Genomic DNA, 24,490 nt, shown 5'->3' with positions numbered 1-24,490 from the left:
TCGCATCGTCTTCCTTGAGCTGTCACCTATTATACTGAGGGTGGATGATCCCATCTTGACCAATCAATCATCTTTGTGAACTTCTTGATGTACTCAAAGTAAGACCGTTTAGAATCCCATGATTAGAGAATCGTTGGCCATAGTCAAAGTACAACTGTTCGTCCACAAGACGTCTTTGGTGTCTCACGTCTAAGGACCACTTACACAATCGTAGGGAACGGGACGTGACGGGACGTGACGCCCCGGACGTGACGGGACGGATGATTGGTTGTGACGGACTATGACGTGATGAAATGGTCGTCACGTCATCGTCACGTCACTCGTCTGAGGTTTTTCCAAAATTCATCACCGCCCCGTCACTCGTCCTCGCGGTCTCATTTTGTCACGTCATTGTCACGGTGATGCCGTCATCATCACTAGTGACGGGAAATTTCCCTATCGACCACCTCTAGTCAGGGATTTTTCCTATGACTACACGATGCCACCATCAGGTCACAGATGTCCACCCGGAAGTCGCCCCCGACAAAAGCCCCGTCCCCAACTCCTACACGTCCACGTTCAGCGGCACAGTTGCCTTCACTATCCCCGCCAGCTTCACTGCCGCCAGAACGCTCTGCACATTCCGCAGCGCCAGGAATGTCGTCCCGATGAAGCTGTTGTTGTACGTCTGCAAGAACGGCTCGTTCCTCACCGCCACGTACCTACAACCAACAAGGACGAGATAACGAGCGGAGAAGAAGAAGAAGGAGGAGGAGGAGGAGGAGGAGAAGAAGAAGAAGAAGAAGAAGAAGAGGAAGAGGAAGATGAGGACAAGGAGGACGAGGAGGAGGAACGGCTCATTCCCCACCGCCACGTACCTGCAACCAACAAGGGCGAGATAACGAGCGGAGAAGAAGAAGGAGGAGGAGGAGGAGAAGAAGAAGAAGAAGAAGAGGAAGAGGAAGAGGAAGAGGAGGACGAGGAGGAGGAATGGCTCGTTCCCCACCGCCACGTACTTGCGACCAACAAGGGTGATATAACGAGCAAAGAAGGCAACAGAAGAAGAAGAAGAAGAAGAAGGCAACAGAAGAAGAAGAAGAAGATCCGTCACGGACGTCATCCGTGATGGACTATTCGTCACGTCACTCGTCCGGACCACCCCGTCACCATCATGTCACTGTCACGGGCAATCCGTCAACGTCACCGTCATGGACCCTCTACTCCGTCACCGTCAGATCATCCGTCACGTGCCCGTCATGTTGACGCGTGACGTGACGGATGACGTTTGGCGATCCCTACACAATCGTGACGTGAATCAACCTGATTGATAGTTCTGGATAATACCATTAAGGGATTCTTATGGATCAATTCAGTGATATCTTTCCACTAAAGAGCACCCACTATCTATCCTTAGTGTCACCACACTAATGGCTACGGGACTAGCCATACTCATCATATGAGTAAGGCTAGATAGTGATATTCTATCCGGATACTTTGATGTCCTTCTTGCGTATCCTTTGAATAAGAATGTTTAGAACACATGATTAAAGACTATTGATCTCTGTATTACTATCTCATCATAATTCACAAAGTCCGATTATGTATTCATGGACTTTATTATAAGCATCACACATGCACTATAATGAATATGTTATACAAATGAACATTGTACGAGCTGTGGAATGTGTGATTGGCTTGCCAACCACATATATTTCCATCAAAATATATATTCTAACTTAACAAAATTAATATCTCCATGAATATAATGTCCAAAAAATTCACAAAAATATATTATGAATGGTAAATTTAATTTCATTATGACCTATGATGTCCGAAAAATCGTAAAAACCCACTAAATCCATGAAACTAAGAATTGACTTGAAGAATATGTGTAATCATATCAATATTGATGACACACGTATATAATTACTTTAATGCATACAAATATGTACATTCCAATAGAAATAACCCAATAATTCATGTCCTATCAGGAGGGGATCCCAATACGTCTTTTTACTCAAATGACTTCCTTAATGTCAGTGAAGCATGATTCAAATTGAGCATTTGTCAAGGCCAGCTTTTTGTCAAACTACAAATTCCACACTTGCCAGTTTAACTGTGTGACACCTAGGAGAAGATGATTACATGCATGGAACATGGCGCTAGGCCTCATGCTATACAGTCAAATAGTCTATTATTTTGTATGACTTATTAAGAGAAAACTAGGGTATAGAGGTTAGAAGGAAGGGAGAGAGAGACATCATGAGAGAAGGGAAAAAAGAAAGTGATATTTATGACAATAGAGAGGGAAAAGGTGAATTCAAAAGAGAAACATAAGGAAAAAAGGAGTGGGAAGCGGGTATGATGAAATTATACTCGCACTATCATCTTTGGATAAAGTGAGCCAATAGGAATAGTCATAAGTCACACAAAAGAATATAAAGACACACACTCATAGAATCGTAGTCTAGCAATACAAACACATAAATCAATGACTACTTAATATAAGGTAATACATAACTAAGTGGACTTATTAAAGACATGCTTCAGAAGAGCAAACCACACATCTAATATGATCTAGTCACCCACATCCAGAGTTACTCATTTACCTTAAGGGCTTTCATTTTAGTGATTCATAGCAATTTGGGTAAGTACTCCTTAGACTTGAGACAACAAATACAAATTGTGGATGTATAGTTTACTTTTTTATGAGGAATTGCAAAACTTCCCAAATTATATGATTCAATAAATCCACAAAAGGGTTTTCTAGTCAAGGGTGGGTCATATGTCCTTAGTAAAAGAGGACATAAAATAAGGAAGATGAAGAAATGAAGTCCTTGGAAACATCAGATGTGTAGTTCTATGATTATTTTAAAGTACAAAAGTACTCACTAGATGGTTGATTTGGGTTTTATAATTGACCATACCTTTAGCCATACCAAGAGGGTCACTGAGATGAGGAAGTATACACATAGAGTATTTGATGATACAAATATTCCATGAAAGATATCAGACACTACCTTTTAACTTCTAGATAATGAGAAGTTGCTTTGCACCTCATGGGTTGGAAACTCAACAAATATATTAGGTTAAATTTCTCTGTGATGAATTTATATATATTTTTAGATATAGGTAATTAATCATGTTTCCTGATAAGTTCAAAAGTACGTGTTAATATGTCATTATTTAAGGGTTTTTTGAACTTGATCAATAAAATTTAATTATCCCTTAATGATTAAGTAAGGGGTCGAACCCTAAGGAGGAGATGGTAAAATTCACTTTTTTGACATAGGGTTTAGAACTCTAATTTGGACTGATATGACATCCTTTTTATTCAAGTGAAAACAATGCTTATAAGTTGTATTTAACCTTCTACCTTTTTAAATTCAAATTATCTCAATTAACAGAGATTTAACATCTATTTTTTTGTTATCAATGAGAATCAGATTTATGATTAGTTAGTAGTTCTTGATAAGAATTTCTAAATGATCCCCTAATTAGATTGACTATGTGTCCATTTGATCTTAGATTTCTAGAATATTAGCATTACTCTTCACTAAATTGTGTTAATCACTAAAGTTTAGATCAAAAATTGCCCCTTGACATGCCTCATTCATTTTACCCAAAAACTTAATTCAGTTTGAATTATGTTGTTGGGTTATTTAGTGAATTGTAAATGATTTAAGAAAGTTATAAAAAACTAACTGATTTATAAATAAAAATTTGTAAAATCTAATCACAGTTTCTCACGGATTGGAAGCCATAAGAAGACGTTTATGGTGTTTTTGCATTTTTATCAATATTTATCTCGAAATTGGAAAGATACCTTAATTAGCAAATCGTGACTACGATCTGCTAATTAAGGAAATTAGGAGTTAATATGAGTGATTGGAAATTTGACATCGATTAAAGAATATTAATCAATTATAAAACAAAGGAAAATTCGATAATTAAAATGATTGAAATCGAAACTTTGAAAGTAAGCGAAACTACAAAATTGCTAAAATTGAACACGAAATCAAGCATAAAAATAATTCAGATTGAACCTAGAAGTACCATGAGTGACTGTGAATCGATTGGAAAGAATTCCGCGCAACAAACAATCCAATTTCCCACGAAGTGATGCTTGAATTTGGGAAGAATGTGACATCAGATCGTCAAAATTACCATCCAAATCGAGCTCCAAATGCGCTCCAAACTGTCCTTGAGTCAAAGAGGGAGCTAGGCGACTTCTCTCGCTTCAGGATCAAGAATAACCTTTAATTTTTGGTTTTTTTCAATTTATCGCTGTAGGATCGGAAGAACTCGTTCTTCCGATTCTGTTACTAACCCCATCTTTTTTGCTTTGTACGCAGGTGACACCGAGCCCCACGGTTGGTCCACGTGGTGCCACGCACGCGTCATCCTTCATACGCACAACGCTGCATACATGTGATTTGTACAGACGAAACTTCACAGTCAGCATGAGATCTGAGAGATGATTGGTCCACGTATTGCTGGGCATGGGCTTAACTCGCTGTATCGCACACAGCGAGTTAAGTCACACGGGATTGGTCCGCGCGATGCTTCATGTGGGGCGAGACACGCACTTTGATGTGTACGGGCGTGTCACATACCGAATGCATTTTCCTCACTCCTGATTGGCCCGCGTGCTTTTTGGTGTGTTTCCTGCGCATTTAACACCTGATTAGAGCTTAAACTGGCCCAATAAGGGTCAGTTTCAATAAAAAAACATTTTTTATTCAAAATGAACTGAAATAAATTGTAAAAAACATTTATTAAATCAAAGAAAAATTCTTTATTATCTTCTAAAATAAGTTTTATTGTTAATTTCTTTTTTTTTATAGAAATAGGCAATTTAAAAACATTTCATTTATTATATAATTCAATTTTAATCCGTTTAAAATGTATTAATTAACCTAATTATTTTAAAAAAGTATTATTTCTCTTGAAAATTAAGAAAAGTCTTGTTTTAACATAAAATCCTGATAACATGCACTCAAATTTAAATTGTTTAAACATTAAAAGCCCACAAATATGATAAAATTAGCATTTTATTAGCTCTTATTTGCATGTTATCATTTGCTAATTAAAGGTTACTGGAATATTAGAGTTATTGCCTAGACATATTCATAGGCTTCAAGGGTCACATGAAAAATAAGAGAAAGCCCCGACTAAATCACCAATGTGAGGATTCTTTGAGTTACCATCCCTTTTCTCCATTCTCTCATTGAAACCCACTTTTCAATGTACCAAAACAGCAAGGAGATCATTCTGAGATCAATTGAGACGCCTATAAAGTTGAAGAGGAGTATACTTAATGTGTAATAAATGAGGGGGTACATCTAGAGGACATATGCCTGTGCAGCTTATGCGACTTATTCAATGAATACAAAAGGACATCCATTTTGGTATCACTTAAAGGATCTCTTACGATTCAATCTCATTTGTATGAATTGTATTTTGATATTTGATTGCTATAATTAAAATCTTCTTGGGCTGTAGGGCTGTGATTGAGATGAAACTAAGGCTCTTCTTACAACATAAGATTTATAATTAAATAATAAAGGCACTCTTTAATTGATGATCTAATCACCTGGCTATAGTAGAATATACTTCAAATGAGGCATGATGTTATTTTCATGTGTTTACCTCTAGACGTATCCATGAGATCTGTGAATAATAGAATCTCCTCTGTTTTGGTGATCCCTATTCTTCATCCACTATCTTGGCTATGCCATCCAATCACATCATGCGTAGAGGGTTCCAGGGAAAAAAGGGAGAAGAAGTTTAGGCACTTGATAAAATCTAGCTTGGGTATGTTTTATAAAATCCTTAAATCTTTAGTACATCATTCGACAAAAACAGACCATTTGCCTAAGACCATATAGAACCATGTAATAATCTAGTTAATGACTCTAGGGGCTCAATAATATTTATTAGCTAACCTATTTAATTATATATATCGCGATATCAATTAAATTTATCATGAATAAATTAACCAAATCAATAGGTTGAGTTTCAATTCCGTAGGGTGCTAAGACATCGGATGACTTATGGTATTGTCAACTTGAAAACCCTATTCAGTTATTTGAGTTAGTACTGATGTGTTTGAAAACTATCAGAGAACTCTTCTCTAATATCCCAATACTTTGGTCAAGGACTTTATCACATTATCTTCCTTGAGCTATATCTTTTTATATTGAAGGCAGATGATCCCATCTTGAATAAAATCATCTCTGTAAACTTCTTGCTACACATGAACTAGGATGATTTAGATTTCTATGCATAGAAACTCATAGGTCATAGTCAAAGTACAATCTCACATCCACTAGACGGCTATGGTGTCTCATGTCTAAGAACCACTAACACAAATATAACATGAGTCAACCTGAGTGCTTAGTACATATCGGTTGATATCAACATGAGTCAACATGATACCATATATGTATTCATGGATTAGTAAATATCAATTTAGTAAATTTCTTTTCACAACAAGCACCCACTATTTGTCCATAATGTCCTTGCACGAATGGCTACGGGATCGGCCATAAAGAATGATACTATACTCTAGCTAGATTTTTTTATGTCATTGTTCAATATGCTTTTAAATATGAATATCTAGAATAAATTTGTGAAGAATAGTGATCTCAACAATATGATCTCATCATAATTTACGTTGTCACTATGTTTATTCATGGACTTTAATTATACAAACCACATGCCCATAATAATAAATATACGGTATCAATGAATATTGATTAAGATATGGAATGTATGCTTGGCGTGTAGACCACATTTATTTACATCAAATCGAATAGCCTCTTAGGTAGAAAAATACACAAAAGAGATGGAAATGATGGGAGTATTTATACATCCAGTATGATTATGAAGGTGTCCCTCTCATTGTTTCTTATTTGTTACCTTATTAATTTATTGATGCTTTCTCCTTGGTGAAAAACTCAAAAAGGTTGAAATATATCTACCCCCCTTTTGTAGGAACGTTGATGGGTTAGCAGGCTAAGAAAGTTTTTTTGCACACCTCATAAACTCCTCCCCTCTTTAGCCACATGAGCATACTTGCCCTTCTTGGACCAAAATGCTCCATCGAGATACTTCTTCAAACCTGAAAACCATTGGAAATTTCATTAATTTCATAAATAATTTCACATAAATTTTGGTAGGTATTCACCATTAATAAAATTTCTTGACTTCAAACAACTCAAGTAGTATCATCCATAAAATATGTAGGTATTACTAACATATGGATGGAATGGTCAAGATACTTCAATGGTTAGGATAAGGTGACAAAATCATTAAGAATTCTATGATAATCATGGAAATCATAAACAAAGAATGACTTAGAATTGAAAAAAATATATGCAAATCATACCTCATATATTTAGGTAGTGAGATATGCCTTATGTTGGTAGGACCAGCACATTATCAGATTATATGTCATTTGATAAGTCTCCACTTGTTATTTGGTTAGGGATGGGAAATTTGTTGTTCATCACCGAACGAACAGTGTGCGTCGATGAACGAACAGATGAAAAATCTATGTTAGGTTCATTCTTGTTCATTCGCGAACAGTAAGCAAACGGACTACATCTTGAAAGACCTGGGTTATTAGAGAGAGAGAGAGTGAGTTAGAGAGAGAGGGCCATGGGAGAGGGGGGTGGGGAGAGAGATGGAGAGAGAGTGTGAGAGGAAGACAAAATTCCTCGGGAATGCCAACTGTTCGCGAACCTGTTCGGAAGGAATTTTCCCCGTTCATGTTCGTGTTCATTCTCACATTCACAGATGAATGGAACTTTTTCCCCATCCCTATATTTGATGAAAAAAAATGGGGATCATTACTTAGCATCCAGTACAATGTTTCATGAAATAACTAAGCATATGGAAATTGATTTTCGCTTTATGAGGAACAAGTTGAGACCAAGCAACTGGAGGTACAATTTGTCTCTAGTATTTTCTCGACGGTCAATTCACTCATGAATCCTCTCCCGAGAAGCCACTTCATAGAGCGCGGGGTCAAGCTCACCATTGTCTTTATCGTCATCGAGCTCACTAGGGAGTACGAAGCTCCACATGTGCTTCCTATGACCACTGTCACCAGATAAAACAAACCAATAGGAATTGTAATATCTCACGACAAATAATTTAAACACATACTTATCTCAAGTCTAGTAATAAAAACATATACATAAAGAGATGATATTAATCTAAAGATATAGACTGCCAAATTTGAGCGAAGCACGCAAACTTAACAAATGGTAACCAAATACTTAACATGATTAAATCACACTACCAAAGTTGACCACACACTTAATGGGAGCTTAATCACACACATGCGCCATAACTGATTCATGGGCTAGATTTTATGATGGCATACAATACTCTCTTTCTCTACTCACTTCATTCTCCTTCCCCTTTCTTCCCTATTGTTCCGAATCCTTACAGGAATATTATATGTATATAGGAGAATTGATAGGAAGACAAACTGAGACCGGTCATGAGGATAAGAGAGATAAAATGATGAGATAAAAATGTGTAATGGTGTGGTCATGGAAAAAGGAATAAATGTCCACTTGGCAAGATAAGCTTAGAGGTAGAGAAAAGTATATGGTTGGAGGGAGGGAAGGAGATAGAGATATTAGAATATAACTGTTGACAGGAAGAGAGAGAGAGATCTAGAGAGAGGAAGAGACCTAGAGAGATACCCCAAGCGAGAACAGCCTTGGGAGATACCAATAGAGAGAGAGAGACCTATATAGATGCCTAGACAGATACTGAGAGAGAGACCTAGAGAGAGAACTAAAGAGCCTTGATAGATACCTAGAGAGAGAACTAAAGAGCCTTGATAGATACCTAGAGAGTGAGAAAGAGATCAAGGGAGAGAGAACTAGAAAGTCTAGAGAGAGAGAAAGAGATCTAGAGAGATACTAGAGAGGGAGAAAGAGATCTGGAGAGATACCTATAGAGAGAGAGAGAGAGAGAGAGAGAGAGAGAGAGAGAGAGAGAGAGAGAGAGATCAGATGGCAAGATAAGCTTGCCACGTATTTAAACAAGAGTAACAAGATAAGATATTTGTGAGAGTCGGGTCGCCGCTTCCACCCATAAAAAGTCAACTTCAAGCCACGTCATCAGCGCCCCTTGGAAACTCCAGAGGCCCATCCCAGGATATTTCTGTCTTTTTTATTCTTATTTTTCTATTTTATATTTCAATCAACGAAGATTTCACCATTGATTAAAAAAATTGTGACGTCAGTCAACGGCTATTTGGGCCTCAGCCTATGCCACGTCAGCCTTGGTGACAACGCCGGCGCCGCTGCCCACGTGGCGGTCCCAGAATCCAGCCACACCCAAGTTAGATTTGGTCAATGCCGACAAGATATTTTTTACCACAGAAGAACAGGTAAATTCGACGGCGCCGCTTTACCCACTGGGAATTAGCCACGTGGCAAACTGTGGAGCGTCACCTGGGGTGGGAGTTTACTGCCGACTGAACGATTAGGTCCAATGAGAGGTAGCCACGTGGCACTAATAATTGCTTAAATAATAGATTTTAACCGCGCAGGGAGTGGTTGTTTAAGTAAATTTCAGCCAATCAAAAATAACCACGTGGCAAACACCGGTAAGAGGCGCCTGTTTAAATAAATATCGGTTTCTCTACTATGTAAATTCTTTCTGGTTCGTTGTATATTTTTTTTGTTTGGAATTCGGAGAATTGGGGAAGAACTGGGGGAGGATTGGAGGGGATTTGGGGGAGAATTGATGATATTGGGGGAGACGATGGCCATGGACGAGGCGGAGAGCTGCGGGAGTAGACCGGTGGAGTCGTCGCCGATGCAGCCCCGGCAGCAGCGGTACAAGCTCGAGGTCTACAACGAAGTTGTCAGTCGTCTCAAGGACTGCGATGAGGCGAAGCAGGCCGGGTTCGAGGACGAGATCTGGGCCCATTTCAACCGCCTCCCCGCTCGGTAATCTCCTATTTTGTCCCTTTCTTGGAATTCTTGTTGAAATTTGTTCCATCTTCTTGTTTTTTCCGCCGTCCGTTTGGTTCAGTTGAAGTTTGATTCCGATACGGATCTATTTCCGCGCAGGTACGCGATTGACGTGAACGTGGAGCGGGCCGAGGACGTCTTGATGCACAAGAAATTGCTGGAGATGGCTGCCGACCCGTCGAACAACCTCCGGTTCGATATTCGGGTTGTTCAGGTGAAAACTCTGATTTCTTGGTTATTATGACCAGAGAATCTTGAATTTTTTAATGAAATCAAGAAATTAAATGAATTCAGGTTCCTCCCGTTCATGACTCGGAAACAAATTCTGCGGGAGAGGTGGAGGATGCGCAGAGCTCTGTGCCTTATTTTAGTCGACGAAGGTGGCTGCCTTTTCTGTCTCAATTTATCGATTAACCTCTATTTGATCAACTATTATCCTGATCATTAATGTTCGGGCTTGATCTTCGCCAGCATTCATCCTCCTCCTGCTTTTGGTTCATCGCAAAATCTTGAAGCCCTTGCTGCCGAACATAGCGGAGGAAATGCCCATGATGGTTCCAGCGCCGCCAATGCCAATGGGTTGTCATCCAATTTGAGGAATACCGGGTAATTAATTTTTTTTTTATCATTGGAATTGTTCTCTCTGTATCTCAGAATTCCATTTATTTATAATTTGTTGTTTTACAGGATCATGCACGAGGTCACGTTTGCCGCAGACGACCGGAAAAAGCTCCTCAGTGAGGTTCATGATTTTTTATCTTTATTTAATATTTCCTAATGAATTTTTGATCTTGCGCTTATGCTTTCATCTTTTTCCAGTTGACTTCTCTTCTGTCCGAACTCGGTCTTAACATTCATGAAGCGCACGCTTTCTCCACAAATGATGGATATTCGTTGGATGTCTTTGTTGTATCGGGCTGGCCTGATGAGGTATCTATGATTTTTTATCCTCGTATTCTATGATTTATCAAATTTTATAAAAAGAAAGTCGGATTTTTGTTTTTTTGGGCGGTGATGTCCTGAAAAAATGATTATTCTCAGGCAACGGGACAGCTGAGACGTGCAATCCAAAGAGAGATCTACAAGGTTTGGACTACTCTTTTCAATCGTTCTCTTCACCTTTTTGCAAAGAGAATGTGAGAGAAAGAAATTGAGAACGAAAGAGATAAAGAAAGAATGTGAGAGATAAAGAGATCTACAATGTTGAGAATACGCCTTTTCATCATTTTCTTCACCCTTTTACTAAGAGAATGAGAGAAAGAAATCGAGAGCTACAGAGAGATAGTGATTAAGAGAGATAAAGAAAGAAACTGAGAGCTAGAGAGAGAGATTTATCAAGAATGAACTTCGAGAATAAAAAAGAAAGATGCAGGAGTTTGATATTATGACATCGCATCGATTTCTTTGACTTTCCGGTAAAAGAATGAGGAAGATAAATTGAGAACTAGAGAGAGAACGAGAAAGAGAGAATATTACCCATTACATTGAAATTTCAATTCTGCAGAAGGATGCTCCGCAAGTACATCACCCTGTGTTTCGGATTCCGGAGGAGAGTTCGGCAGTAGAAGAAAAAGGTCTTGAACCTGTTCAGATCCCAACAGATGGCACTGATGTTTGGGAGCTCGATGTAAAACAACTGAAATTTGGGGACAAAATTGCATCCGGAACTTATGGCGACCTGTGAGTTTATTTAATCAAACAATGATTTCAAACCTACTGCTCTTGACTGCAACTGGCTAATGATTGCATTTACATCAGCTACAAGGGCACATACTGCAGTCAGGACGTGGCCATCAAAGTGTTGAAGCCAGACCGGATAACCAAGGACATGCAGAAGGAATTTGCGCAGGAGGTGTACATTATGAGGTCTGATATCTTTCTACTTTTTAATATTTTATTAAAAAAATATTTTCTCTGAAGTTATTAGTTTCTTCTTTCAGGAAGATTCGTCACAAAAACGTGGTGCAGTTCATCGGAGCTTGCACGAGGCCTCCAAATCTCTACATTGTGACAGAGTTCATGTCTGGGGGAAGCGTGTATGATTATCTTCATAAGCAAAGGGGTGTCTTCAAGCTCCCTGCCTTGATTCGTGTTGCACTTGACATTTCCCGAGGGATGAGCTACATGCATCAGAATAACATCATTCACCGCGATTTGAAAACCGCCAATCTCCTCATCGATGAACACGAGGTAAATTCCATTTCTTCATTTTATGCTATGTCCCAAACGACCTGGTGTTGACTGTTGGTTGACGATTTGTGAGTCAACGTCACCAACGTCAGCGGTTCTTCGGTGATTGACTCCTGCATCTGTTCGAGTTAGTGCATTTCTTCATGTGGATATACACTCCAAATGACGAATGGAACAGGGCATAATGAAATCTGCCATCCGCCATCCATCTTGAGCTGGGAAAGGAAACATAATGAAACTGCTTTCCGGCTTCCTTTCCACCCCTTCACGTCTCATTCTGTCATCTGACGGCCCTCAATTAATCTAATTTTTAATCGTCCTACCATCTGATCTGTCATCCATACCATCTAACCCCCTGTTACAGATGACTGAATGTAAGGCTGTTAAGTGCTGTTGCGTCCGACCCAAAATGTTGTCCATCTTCTTTCCAGAAGCCTTAAGTTGGGTCAGCTTTAACCGTTCAGAGCGCCTTCGTCTTAATTGCAACCACCTGGGAAACAGTCAACGTCAGACAGTTTTTTTTACATCTCACTTATTTCTTTCTTTCGCTGCTGCAGGTTGTCAAGGTGGGAGATTTTGGGGTGGCAAGAGTGAAAAATCAGTCTGGAGTGATGACCGCAGAGACTGGAACGTACCGCTGGATGGCCCCCGAGGTAACTTGATTGAAATTATTGGGTTTGTCTGCAATTGAGATCATCGTTAATTATTGGTGTTGGTCTTCCAAAGGTGATAGAGCACAAAGCTTATGACCATAAAGCAGACGTCTTTAGCTTTGGCATTGTCTTGTGGGAGCTCCTCACTGCCAAGGTTATCTACTCATTCACTCAACTAAGCCTCCAATGACAAACGTAATGTAATGAAACCCCATCCATCATCCATCATCTGTCCTGACCATGGAATGGAAATCCAGTCTGTTGTCCGACATCTGTCATGACATTGGAACGTAAATCGAACGGAGCCCTTCCCTGCCTTCCGTTCCATCCCATTCCTATCTACTATTTCAGCTTGAGAACCATCATCCATTTTCTAGGACCTCAAGACAGGAACAGAACTAAACTGCAGACTCTGTGACAGATGACTGATCTAATTTCTGTTCAGTCCCATTTGGTTGTCATATGTCCTTGAACCTTGACTGGAATTCGTAAATTTACAGCTCCCCTACGAGTACCTGACTCCACTACAAGCAGCAGTCGGAGTTGTTCAAAAGGTATGCCCATAATCTTGATTTTCTTGTCTGCATAAAGTGATTTCTGCAATTTTTATGGGTAAAATGCCCTGTTTTTATCTAGGAATTAAGGCCTGTTATACCAAAGAGCACCACTCCGAAGCTGAAGGAGTTGCTGGAGCGGTGCTGGCAGCAGGACCCAAGCCTGAGGCCAGACTTTTCGGAGATAATAGATCTGCTCCAGCAAATCGCCAAGGAGGTATATAAGAGAGACAGTGCGCCGAAGCGGAGGGCCCCCCTTCCTCTTCTTGGTCAATGAGCTGGAGTTATCTCTTGGTGACAGCTGTCCTGATCATTTGATTGGCAGGTTGGAGTGGAGTCGGAGCGTAAGCAGTCACGGATTTTCTCGGTGCTCCGACGAGCGCATTGAAGGTTGATTGAGTCAGGAGAAAACATTTAGTTGTGGCCTTGTGTTGTAAGAGTAGATGGGTTTGGTGAGGGATGGTTTGTTTGTACAGGAGGTTTCTTCTGCTCATGGGTGGGGGGATGGTGGGCCCCCCCTTTTCCCCCCTCCCTCACTCTCCCTCCTCCCATTACGAATAATAATATAGAAAGAGTACAATGATGGCTCCTCTGTGGGTGTTTCAACTTGTGAATCTATAGAGTAGATAAATACTAATGTATTATATATCATTGAAAATATACTGTTCGTCTTCAATCCACTTTGACAGCTAAAAATCGAAACTAGACCAGATGTTCAGTCCACTCTGAAAAAGCGGAGTGACTGTCTTGGTTGGGTCTGGTCTGACTGAACTTTACTCAGATTGTGGCCTTCCCTACTTGTGATCATAAATGATGAACATCTCTCACTCTCTCTTTTTGATGTACTTGCACAAAGGAGAAAGGTATGAAACGTTGACCTACCTACTCGCAGAGATACCTTTTACATGATACAGTAGTTGAAAACTGGATGAAATAGTGTCATATTTGTAAATTTTCCAAGCATTACTTGGTATTGGGCATGTTCAGCCAAAGAATTTTTAAAATCTGCGGCAAGCTGTTGTAGTTTGAAGCTCAAGGCATATTTTAAAAATTGAAAATGGATAGTCCACCTTTACATTCAAAATGCATAGTCCATGAATTTTAAATATCTTGGCCAACCCACTGTTCACAAAGTTTAACTTGGGTTACTCATGGTCAAGCACGGGAGACTTTCCAAACAATCTCAGGCACTCCAGTCACGAATAAATAACTCGATTTCAATTCAAAATCAATGAATTTCGCACTTTCTATGAGTATGAATATGGTTGACCTTTGACCAAATGGTTAATGAGCAAGAACTTTACTTTGTATATGAAGTTTTCAAGGCAGGAATATGAATTTTATTTCTATCGTATTTTCATTTTCAGGTCAATCAGATTCGACTTGTCTTGTGAAACAACAAGGTCAACTTTAGTATGTCTATTTTGGTCAATACTGATTTAAAATCAGAATTGACCAAAATATGTATATTTTTCTAGCATGTATATTTTCATAAGATACTTATCTATAGGCTAATGTCTCTGAGAAAAAAAATTATCTCTAGTTTTAAAATGAAAAAAATTATGCATGGATCATGCAATAAGTTTTGGAGTTCAATTCGAAGTAAAATCAGGGTCACTCAATTTTATAAGGCTGTAAAATTTTATTTATTTAATCAACAGTTCTATTTAAAAAATCAAACCAAACTCATCATTTTTTTTATTTAGTAACTTTAGGGATAAACACTGCAATTTCCTCTCTGAGAGTGAGTCAGGAAATTATTTCTCAAAGGACAAAGCTATAAATAACAGAATTTTGGATAAAAATAGAATAGAATGTAGAATTGTAGATCAAAATATCTGGAATCATCGTGATCTCCAAGTTAAGAGTAGATAGTATTGAACCATTGAACTTCCAAATAGAGATATACTAGAATGAACTAGAGGTCATATGACAAAATATTGAAAAATAATTCCTACATTTTGTATTCTGATTTTCTATGACTAGTACGTATTTGTTCAGCAACAGCCACATGAAGATATATCCAGGGGGGAACCAGCCATATATCACTGGTTACTCACATCTTTCAAGTTTTGATGGTATTTCTTTTGATATTTTTCAAACATAAATGAAAGAGATATAGTAAAAATGATGGTACATATTATTGAGTTTCAACTAGGACGTTTTGTTCTTGATTTTTTGATCTTTTTAAATATATTTCAACATTGTTGACATTCTGTGTATAATTATATCTATATTTCTTGCATCACAAGGCTATCTGAAGGGAGTAGAACATAAGAAGATATCTAGAAGAAGATGAAAGGAAAGAAATAAATATCCTGCTTCTTTTTTCATAGTTCGGCAATTATCATTATTTTAAAGTTTGATGTGATACTCGAGATGAGATAATGGATTGACCAAAATAGAGAAATAATGAAGATTATGAAAAACTGAACTTGAGAAGATGAATTAAGGATTGAAGGGAAACTGAAATATGCAGGATTCAAATGGGGAAAGACTGATCCGAAGAAGAGACTCGAGGAAAACTGAAAAAAACTGCAAAATATTTTTTTAATAAACTGGGAGTACACTGAGTAAAACTATGCTGTATAAGAAGTAAGATCATTGAGAGAGAGTCGGTTATATAAATATTTTGACTTTCCTATGTTTGAAATTAGTTTGGACCTTAAAATGCTATACAGTTTAGTACTTCATTTTTTGAAAATTATCTGAAATCTTACTTGCTTAAAGTTTACCAACCTGATTTGAGCTCAATGTATATTGACGATATGATATTGTGGGAGATATCAGATTATTTTCAGTAAATTTAGGTTGAAGTGATTTTGATCCCTCGGAGCTTGAATTAAAATAATGTAAATAATATAATAAAAAAATTACCTAGTTGGAAAATATTTAATCCTTGATTTAAATGATCATATCAGATATTGAATGTACATAACTAATATTCACATGAGTGAATTGCGATTGGATTGAGAAATTCGGAGGGGACAAAACTGATGTTGATATAGTTTGATTGAGTTAAAATTATAATAGCTAACATTGTTTATTTGCCTATATGTGGAACTGTTTTAGGATTCCCCTAGAATACTTGGGGATCTTAAGTAGGAGGAAGATAATTCAATTTGTGGTAGGTCGAGTGGCTAGGGAAAATAAAATATTTACCGTGAAGGGTGTATTGATATGTCAGTTGGTTTTAAATTTCCCTTAAAGTTGTCGAGGGTTTTGTGCTATGGTATTGGAGATAACATATGACAAAGGGAATGAATTAAATGACTTATCTATTTAATAAATATATAATAATAATTTTCGATAAACAATCAAAGCCAAATTTACCCACTCCTAGGTTATTCCCTATTGAGATAAATTGATAGGCATTTGCGCTAATTTATTGCATATCCTTTGGTTGAGAAGCTAACTAGCCCACACCATAATTAATTTAAAATGGATAAAATTTATCGGGACAAGATAATACTTACTGAGATATCAAAGGGTGAAGTCCGAAAAATATTTTTGACAAAGCTCCTTGGTTTTGGATTGGGAACTTACAAATTATTTGACCTCTTCTGTTTCTCATTCCCATACACATTGTTTGATAATATCATAGAGAATATGATAATATCTATCACTTGATCCCCTTTTAAGAAAAGAGAGTGATTATTATTGGTCTGGTCAAGGTCAACCAAAGTCAAGGGTCTAGTGAAAGGCATCCCTTTTTCAGTAAATTGAAACATTCTTTGCACACTTATTTATCTCTATTTTATTTATATGCATATTAAATCATGAAGTTATAAACACCCATTTCTCATTTGATGGCACTTTGTGGGCAAGGGGATCCTTGTGGATTAGAAGTCTAGGGAGTACAAGAACATTACCTGAGTAGAGAATCTCATTTTATTGTGGTATGACAAGTCTGTAGCAATGCAGGATCTCGGCAAGGAGGTGAACCAAAGGGACTCGAGCCATTCAATAGCAAAGGAGGTCAAGACTGGTGTGGGTAGTAATATAGTACAAGGATCGGCGTTAGGGATTTCCAAGGGGGTGTTCTTTGTGTATTGTATCAAGGTAGTCTTACAACCTTAGTTAGGATGTACTGAACAGGATTCCTTGATGAGGATTTGAGGAGCCGATGCAAACATACTCTGGAGTGGACATTCACACTCATCAGAAAGGTTAGTAGGGACAAACTACACTTTGTTATCAACCCACAACTTTTGTTACGTTTGAAGTATGGAAAACTTGACTTTGATTGAATTCAGGTTTAATTAGTTTGTGGGTCACTAGAATTATTTTATGATACATTAAAAACAAAAATGTTAGGGTGAATGTTTTGCCAAGGATTTTGATTGAATATTGCCTAGGTTTCAATTGTCCGGATAGAGATAAAATTAATGTTTTATTTATTTGACATACCTCACAAGCAGATATATAACAATTGATATGGTGCTTCATACCTTGCACATATAACTGTTCGGATATACATTTATGAGTTTTTAGCATGATACCATGTATGATAATCTTGTCATCCTAATAATACGAGTGTGGAATTTAAAGGTAGACCTAGTTTAGCTTTTTAGAGAAGGTGATCACGATGCAGTGTAAAAGGAGGCATTGATGTGATACTGGTATAGAGTGATAGCTTTGATTCACCACAACTTAGTCTTGGCTGCAGTAATTTTTGAAAACTGAATTTAAACAACGGTTGGTGATAACATGTATTTTAGTAGCTTAATATGACCATATTTACATGGTTATTTGCATTGAAATAATTATATATGCATGTTATTAAGCTTAAAATGATTAAATTTATTTTTAGAATGATATTCTAAATTTTTAGCATTTTATGTATTTTTGGAGATTTTTTGACAATAGATTCTGAAAGAATATAATTTTCTGAGTCAGAATACAATTTTTCTGGAAAACTTTGACATTAAATTTGGAAAGATATAAATTTTTCTAAGTTGAAATATATATTTATTTATATTTTGGGTCCTTTATTTTATTAAATATTAATTTTAGAATATATTTAATGTTCTTTATTTTGCGACACCACGTGTCGCCATTCGATTCGTTGAACGACAATGAATCAGGATTAAGTATAATGATTGGAGACATCCAACCATTAAGCTCAGTTAATGATTGACGTCAGCCAATCATTTAACTAATTAGTTATGTCATTAAAATTAGCGATGCATAATTGCATTAATGGCTAACGAATTACCTTTTTACTTTTTCCTGGCACAGGGGACGTGGACGAATCAGAAAAAAGAATCACTTTTTTGCAATAAATGTGCTCCGTGGACCAACAAAGAACTGATTAAATTATTATTTCCTTTTCTCCCACTCTCTCCTTAGAATAGTCAAAAAGTTGCGGATGTGCTTATGTGTCACGCAACACATGATGCATGCGTGTACTGGCGTTCATGTGTCAATCTCAATGAGGAGGATAAATGAATTGCAATGACGTGGCGGTAGGGATCGGCAATCGTCATCCGTCACATCACATGTCACTGTGACGGTCACGTGACAGATGACGTGACGGTGACGGATCGGCCGTGACGGTGACGTGACGGTGACGGGGTGGTCCGGACGAGTGACGTGACGAATAATCCGTCACGGATGATGTCCGTGACGGAATTTTAATACCATCATAATTTATTATTAAATAGGTGGTAATGATCAACTAGTTGATTTTTTTGTGTTTTCGTTTTAGTAAAAAAATAAGAGGGGTACTTCTGTCGAACGACCGCAAGGTGTTCGACAGAATGCCCGAAAGAGATTTGATAATTGGTTATGCGTATGTTTTTATAAGGTAGAACTTAGGCAAATCACATGTATTTATCGTACCACGATAAGAGAAAAGATAGAGAGATGAATAGAATGATAAAACGAGCCATGTATGGTGTTCAGAATTCCTTCATGGAGAATGGAACCGGCAAGAATAATCCTCAACAAACAATAATGAGAGATGAGAGAGACAGATCAAGCGAAAAAACACGAGTGGTTCAGTCCAAAAATAACCGGCCCACGAGTTTCTTCGTCACGAATAGTTTAATATATGGAAGAGGCACCAATCAATTCGTCTTCCCTTCCTGAGCACTGATTTCTTGCAGGTAATGCTCCGCATCCAACGCTGCCATGCATCCTGCTGAGCCGATTCAATTGAAAACTATAACTATCGCAATTTGGAAAATTTAGAATAATTCAAATCGGATGAAAAAATCTAGAGAGACGTGCAGAACCGGAAATTCTGATGGGTCCAAGGCTCACCAGAAAACTGCAAACAGAAAAATTTGCTTCCTATTCGCGATTATATCAACCTATCAATCTCTCTATGTTTACAAACTTATCAACACGCTGTAGAAAAAAGATTCAAGGGGGGAAGTTGAAGTAATGAACATGAGTAGCGTAGCCTTTAGAGAAAATAATGAATGACCGAGCTGTCTGGGCCAGACCAGACAGCTCGAATCCCGCCATGGAGGAGGGCAGCAAAACCCTAAGATCACGCCTCTACATCATCAGCAGCGGCCCGGCGGCAATCGTCACCATGCCGATCACCAGTAAGGGGAGATCGTAAGGGGAGAAGGAGAGGGAGCGATCGTAAGGGGAGAAGGAGTTGAGAGAGAGAGGGAGAGGGCCGGTGACATAACACAATAACAATAAGAATAAAAATACATAAGATATAAAAATGAAAATATTTTCTGTCATGGTGATGGTGACGCCGTCACCGTGACGGTGACGAGGATTTGCGGATGAGTGACGGGTCGGTGACGATTTTTTTGAAAATCCTTGGATGAGTGACGTGACAGTGACGTGACGAACATTTTGTCACGTCACCGTTTGTCACAACTCGTCATCCGTCTCATCACGTCCGGGGCATCACGTCCCGGACGTGCTGTTCCCTACGTGGCGGGCATTGACACACCACCACATCACACATATTTTATTGATTATTATTTCTTTTATTTGTTTTGTCTTTTTGTCCTTCTATCTTGGGCGACACGTGGCCCGACGAGAGCCGTCGATCATGGATGACTTGGAGGAATATCAGCCAATCATTGCATTTAATACCCAGATGAGACAAAACCCAAACCGAACAATGTGACGGCGCTGACACAGATGAGGAGAGAAATAATTTGAATTAACTTGATAGCTAGAAATCATCGAACTTCCAAGCTTGATATCTAACAATCCAGAAGTTGGATTGAGCTGAAATTTTAAGCGGAGCTTCGTCTTTTCATCCTTTATCCATCCATATGGTTGGATCTATAAATTGAGCCCTGATCTTTGTTAAAAACATCTCACTTCCTCAAAGAGAGACTGATTGAAAGAAAGTGAAGATTTGAAGGTCCATCAAGTGTTCCTTGGTGTCTCTAGTTCTTGGGAAGTTCAACAGAGAAGTTGGGAGATTGATCTGCAGCAGGAAGATGCCATGTTCCTGGCAGAATAATGGGATCTAAGGTTAGCCTTTCACCTTATATTGAATCGTCTCCAACACATTTATTTAGATTACTATTTTCTTCATCCACCATCTTCACCCATCACCTTCATCCATTTCCATCCTTCATCCACTCCGTCATCATCCCTTATCATCCACTATCACCCCATTTCATGTTCCCTCTTACACCGTGACAATCTCGTCACCTACCTCTATCATTTCCGTTTAAGCTAACATTAATATCCCCTTACTCCACTCATCATCCTATTTGAATATCACTGCATCTTTCACTATATCCACTGCCTACCACGTCACTTCCATGCCGTCATCACTATCCCATATTGCTTCCCATTCTTGTCCATCTAAATCCCTAATTAGTAAAATTCTAATCAGCCATCTGTCATCTTATCATTCACTCTCATCTCGCATTCACTATCATATTCTTCTCATCTTCGTGCTTCACCCAATTGAGATCATGCTTTCCCTAATATATGTTCCCAGTGAAGTCAACCCTTACTTGTCACTAGATAATTAAATTATTTATGAGTATAAGTTTATAAATTTTATTGGTTCAAATTCTCAACAATATCGTGTTCATACCATTGTATTGAATGATCCCGGTCGATTGCTTTCTGTCCATATACCTACCCTAATTTTGAGGTTATCAAGTGGCAGAGATATAAGAGAAAGAAATAATGATACTGGGCATGTTGGAAGCTAATGATTCAGTGACAATTTTATGTTTACCACTTTTAAATTTACTGTCAAAATGGAAACCTAGAAACTTGGATACATGTATGGTAATACTGAGGAATCTCCATCCATTTGGGCAGGAATTTCATGCAAACTTTGTCAGGATGAACAAATAAGAGATAGTGTTTCCATTTGGGAATGGATAAAACAAATGTCCTATATGCTGTGGAATCACATTCACAAGCAGATTTATGCTGGGAAAATGCATTTAGTGTGTTAAAATATGCAGTGGGTTGTGAATCTTGAAGAAGAACTTCCCCCAGGAAAAATCCAGAATCATCAACATCAGCAGTAAATGATTTTGAAAAATCAGGTAATTTAAAGATGGGGGTGTTGATTTTTTTTTTCATTTCATAAAAAAAGATCTTTTTCCATGTCCAGGTAATAGAGTCTTTCTTTCAAAGATTGGCTAATGACTGATTTAGTTGCATAATTGGCAATGAATCATCAATAGTAGTCACCTAATCTCAAGAATCCTAGAAGTTGATCTAGTGATTTTGGGATGGCCAGGATGGGATTGTCTTTCTCTCTTGATAGTAACTTTCTCCATTCCTTGAGCTGATACTAGTGTCCTGTATATGTGGTATTGTGCAAATGGCATGTTTTATTGATTCAAATAAAATATTCCCTCATTAGAGAGAAAACCAAATGCAAGTGTATTTTATTATCATCAGAAATTTGGCTATAGATGAATAAAGTGTCAAAAAATCAGTAGAAATTTAAGGATTCATTATCTAATAATGGAATTCATTATATCCCAAGAAGTGGCTAGCTAACTTGTTAAACTGATGGCTGGACCAAAAATTTGAAATACAATTGTACGTCAAAATGAAATCTACAGATGTCCTCATGTATTTATATTTGATAATGACCTGAATTGAGTACCAGTTTGGTAAATCCAACAACTCCTTGCAATTCATCAAGGTCTGAGGCCACGAAGAAATAAAAAGGTGATGCTAATGACTTCATAACCTAAAATAAGATTCTGAAATAATGAAATAAAAAAAGAATTTAAAACTAGATCTAAAAAATTGTTTGTAATTGGGATGGGGCATTTTTTCAGAACCACTTTATCTAGAGCCTTGTAATAAAAAAACCTCTCTCCATATTTATTTTTTACCAATAAAGCCATCTTAAAAAGGTGATGCTAATGACTTCATAACCTGAAAGAACGTTCTGAAATGAAATGAAAAAAAATTAAATCTATATCTAAAAAAATGTTTATAATTGGGATGGGGCATTTTTTCAGAACCACTTTATTTAGAGCCTTGTAATAAAAAATCCTATCTCCATATTTCTTATTTACTAATAAATCCATCTTAAAAAGGTGATCTAATGATGTGAGAATCAAACATGTCTTGGTTTAATTTTTATGGAGATGTGCATGGTGGTGGGGTCTCAAGTTGATCGGTTTTGTGTCGTGTAATAAATGTATCTTATGATAAATGTCTTTTTTGGAGGTAATGGAAAGATGATTAAAAAAATGAATAAAGAGCACTGATTATATCAAGACAATATTTTAATTGAATGTTGTGTACCATGGGTATAACAAGGCATATCCAGGTACTCAATACAGATCCTTATTTCTTATCAGCTTCTACACATATTTTCCCAAAAATGTATGACATGAGCACACAGATATGTCTTTTGCTTTTAATTTTTCAATGTCTTAAGATTTAAAGTGCTCAAGAACCATTGTGCCCCAATGATGATATTCATAACTCCAATTGCTCAAGGATAAAGATCTCGGGTGATGTTCAATCCATGCATGTAAATTGGAATGTATAAACAAATGCCAATAGAGGACCCCATAGTGGTTATTATTAACAAGATGTCAAAACGAGATCACTATAAATCTTGGATTCATGGATTTGTTGTAAGACCTACATTATATTCAAATTTTAAAGAGAATTTGTAAATGTTACCCCACAATTCTATCGCGTGATAAGGGGCAAAGCGCTGAGCTAAGAATGCCAAGATTCATGCTCAAATTTTGAACTCTCTATAATAGGAGTGTTTTTCTTTTGCATCAGTTCTGATTCTTCTTCATGAATATCAGGGAACTCAATATTTTCAAAGATTCTTTTTTAAGAAAAGAAGATCACCTAGAGTTGGTGACCAACTTGATACCATATACATATATACATGAATTATAATGAGTGGTCTAGCACACACCCCCCAATTATATCCTTCTAAATCAACATGCAACAAGAACCTCCAATTTTTGAATGACATTATCCATCTAAGCTGTCCTTCTCGTTAAAAAATATTATTATGATGCAGCCACTTGTCAAAGCTTTAATAAGAATGAGGTCCTTTTAGCGTATATGCCTAAGTAGTGATTTCTCCCTACAGTGATAGGACACCGTCCATTCTCCTTCTGAAATTCTGTTTCTGTTAGATACATATTCCTTTTCCTTCTTGGTTTTGTATGTTGATGTGGAGCAAAAGAGGATTGGAAGGGAGTAAGTGCTGGTACCATCTGGTTTGGATCAAGGCAACTTGTGAAATGTGTAACTTAACCTAGAAATTATGGATGCATTTGTGGAAGGAGTTTTTGGGACTTGAAGGATACTTCAGCCAGGCTCACCACAAAAGGTCAAGGTAAATTTCAGCCTCCATTGATGGATCCATAACTTCCTTCAAGCCAAAAGATTATGATTTTAGTACTTTGGTGCAAACTTCTGTATTGATACATGTCACGCGGTCACATCCCGAGCTAGGACAAATGCTCGAATATGGCGCGTGCCGGCCTCAGTGCTTGGAGCGGAACACTGAGAAGCCTTGATCTCTTGCAGCATAAGTCTTTTGCAATAGTTTAAGTATGCATAGAAGGGGTTAGAGGAGAGGGAGGGGACGTAGCCCCATCGAGGAATAGGATCATTGCATTGATATCATAAAGAGGTTACATCATCGTAG

General features: G+C 37.8%; 1 protein-coding gene across 2 annotated transcripts; it reads left to right on the top strand.

The window, feature by feature from the left end:
- Positions 1-9,697: 9,697 nt before the first annotated feature.
- LOC144711618 (serine/threonine-protein kinase STY46-like) lies at positions 9,698-13,989 on the top strand. Of its 2 annotated transcripts, none has more exons than XM_078585603.1 (15): positions 9,698-9,962; positions 10,086-10,200; positions 10,281-10,366; positions 10,458-10,592; positions 10,674-10,728; positions 10,806-10,916; positions 11,028-11,072; positions 11,491-11,666; positions 11,745-11,852; positions 11,927-12,176; positions 12,734-12,829; positions 12,903-12,983; positions 13,330-13,383; positions 13,466-13,600; positions 13,685-13,989. In XM_078585603.1, the coding sequence occupies exons 1-15, from the start codon at positions 9,757-9,759 to the stop codon at positions 13,691-13,693; spliced, it is 1,662 nt and encodes a 553-aa protein (XP_078441729.1). In that variant the 5' UTR covers positions 9,698-9,756; the 3' UTR covers positions 13,694-13,989. The 2 variants fall into 2 exon arrangements, with proteins under 2 accessions (XP_078441729.1, XP_078441728.1); XM_078585602.1 differs by having other exon boundaries at positions 9,699-9,962; positions 13,709-13,989.
- Positions 13,990-24,490: the final 10,501 nt, after the last annotated feature.

This window comes from Wolffia australiana, chromosome 14 (genome assembly GCF_029677425.1).
Source record: "Wolffia australiana isolate 7733 chromosome 14, ASM2967742v1".
NCBI classification, from domain to species: domain Eukaryota; kingdom Viridiplantae; phylum Streptophyta; class Magnoliopsida; order Alismatales; family Araceae; genus Wolffia; species Wolffia australiana.
The sequence above is the reverse complement of the archived record's forward strand: the minus strand, read 5'-3'. Positions and strand labels throughout refer to the sequence as shown.

Coding starts and splice junctions, on each gene's coding strand:
- LOC144711618 (XM_078585602.1), top strand. CDS start 9,757: ATGATATTGGGGGAGACGATGGCCATGGACGAGGCGGAGAGCTGCGGG. Junction 9,963..10,085: donor TTCAACCGCCTCCCCGCTCG/GTAATCTCCTAT, acceptor ATTTCCGCGCAG/GTACGCGATTGACGTGAACG. Junction 11,853..11,926: donor CAGGAGGTGTACATTATGAG/GTCTGATATCTT, acceptor TTCTTCTTTCAG/GAAGATTCGTCACAAAAACG.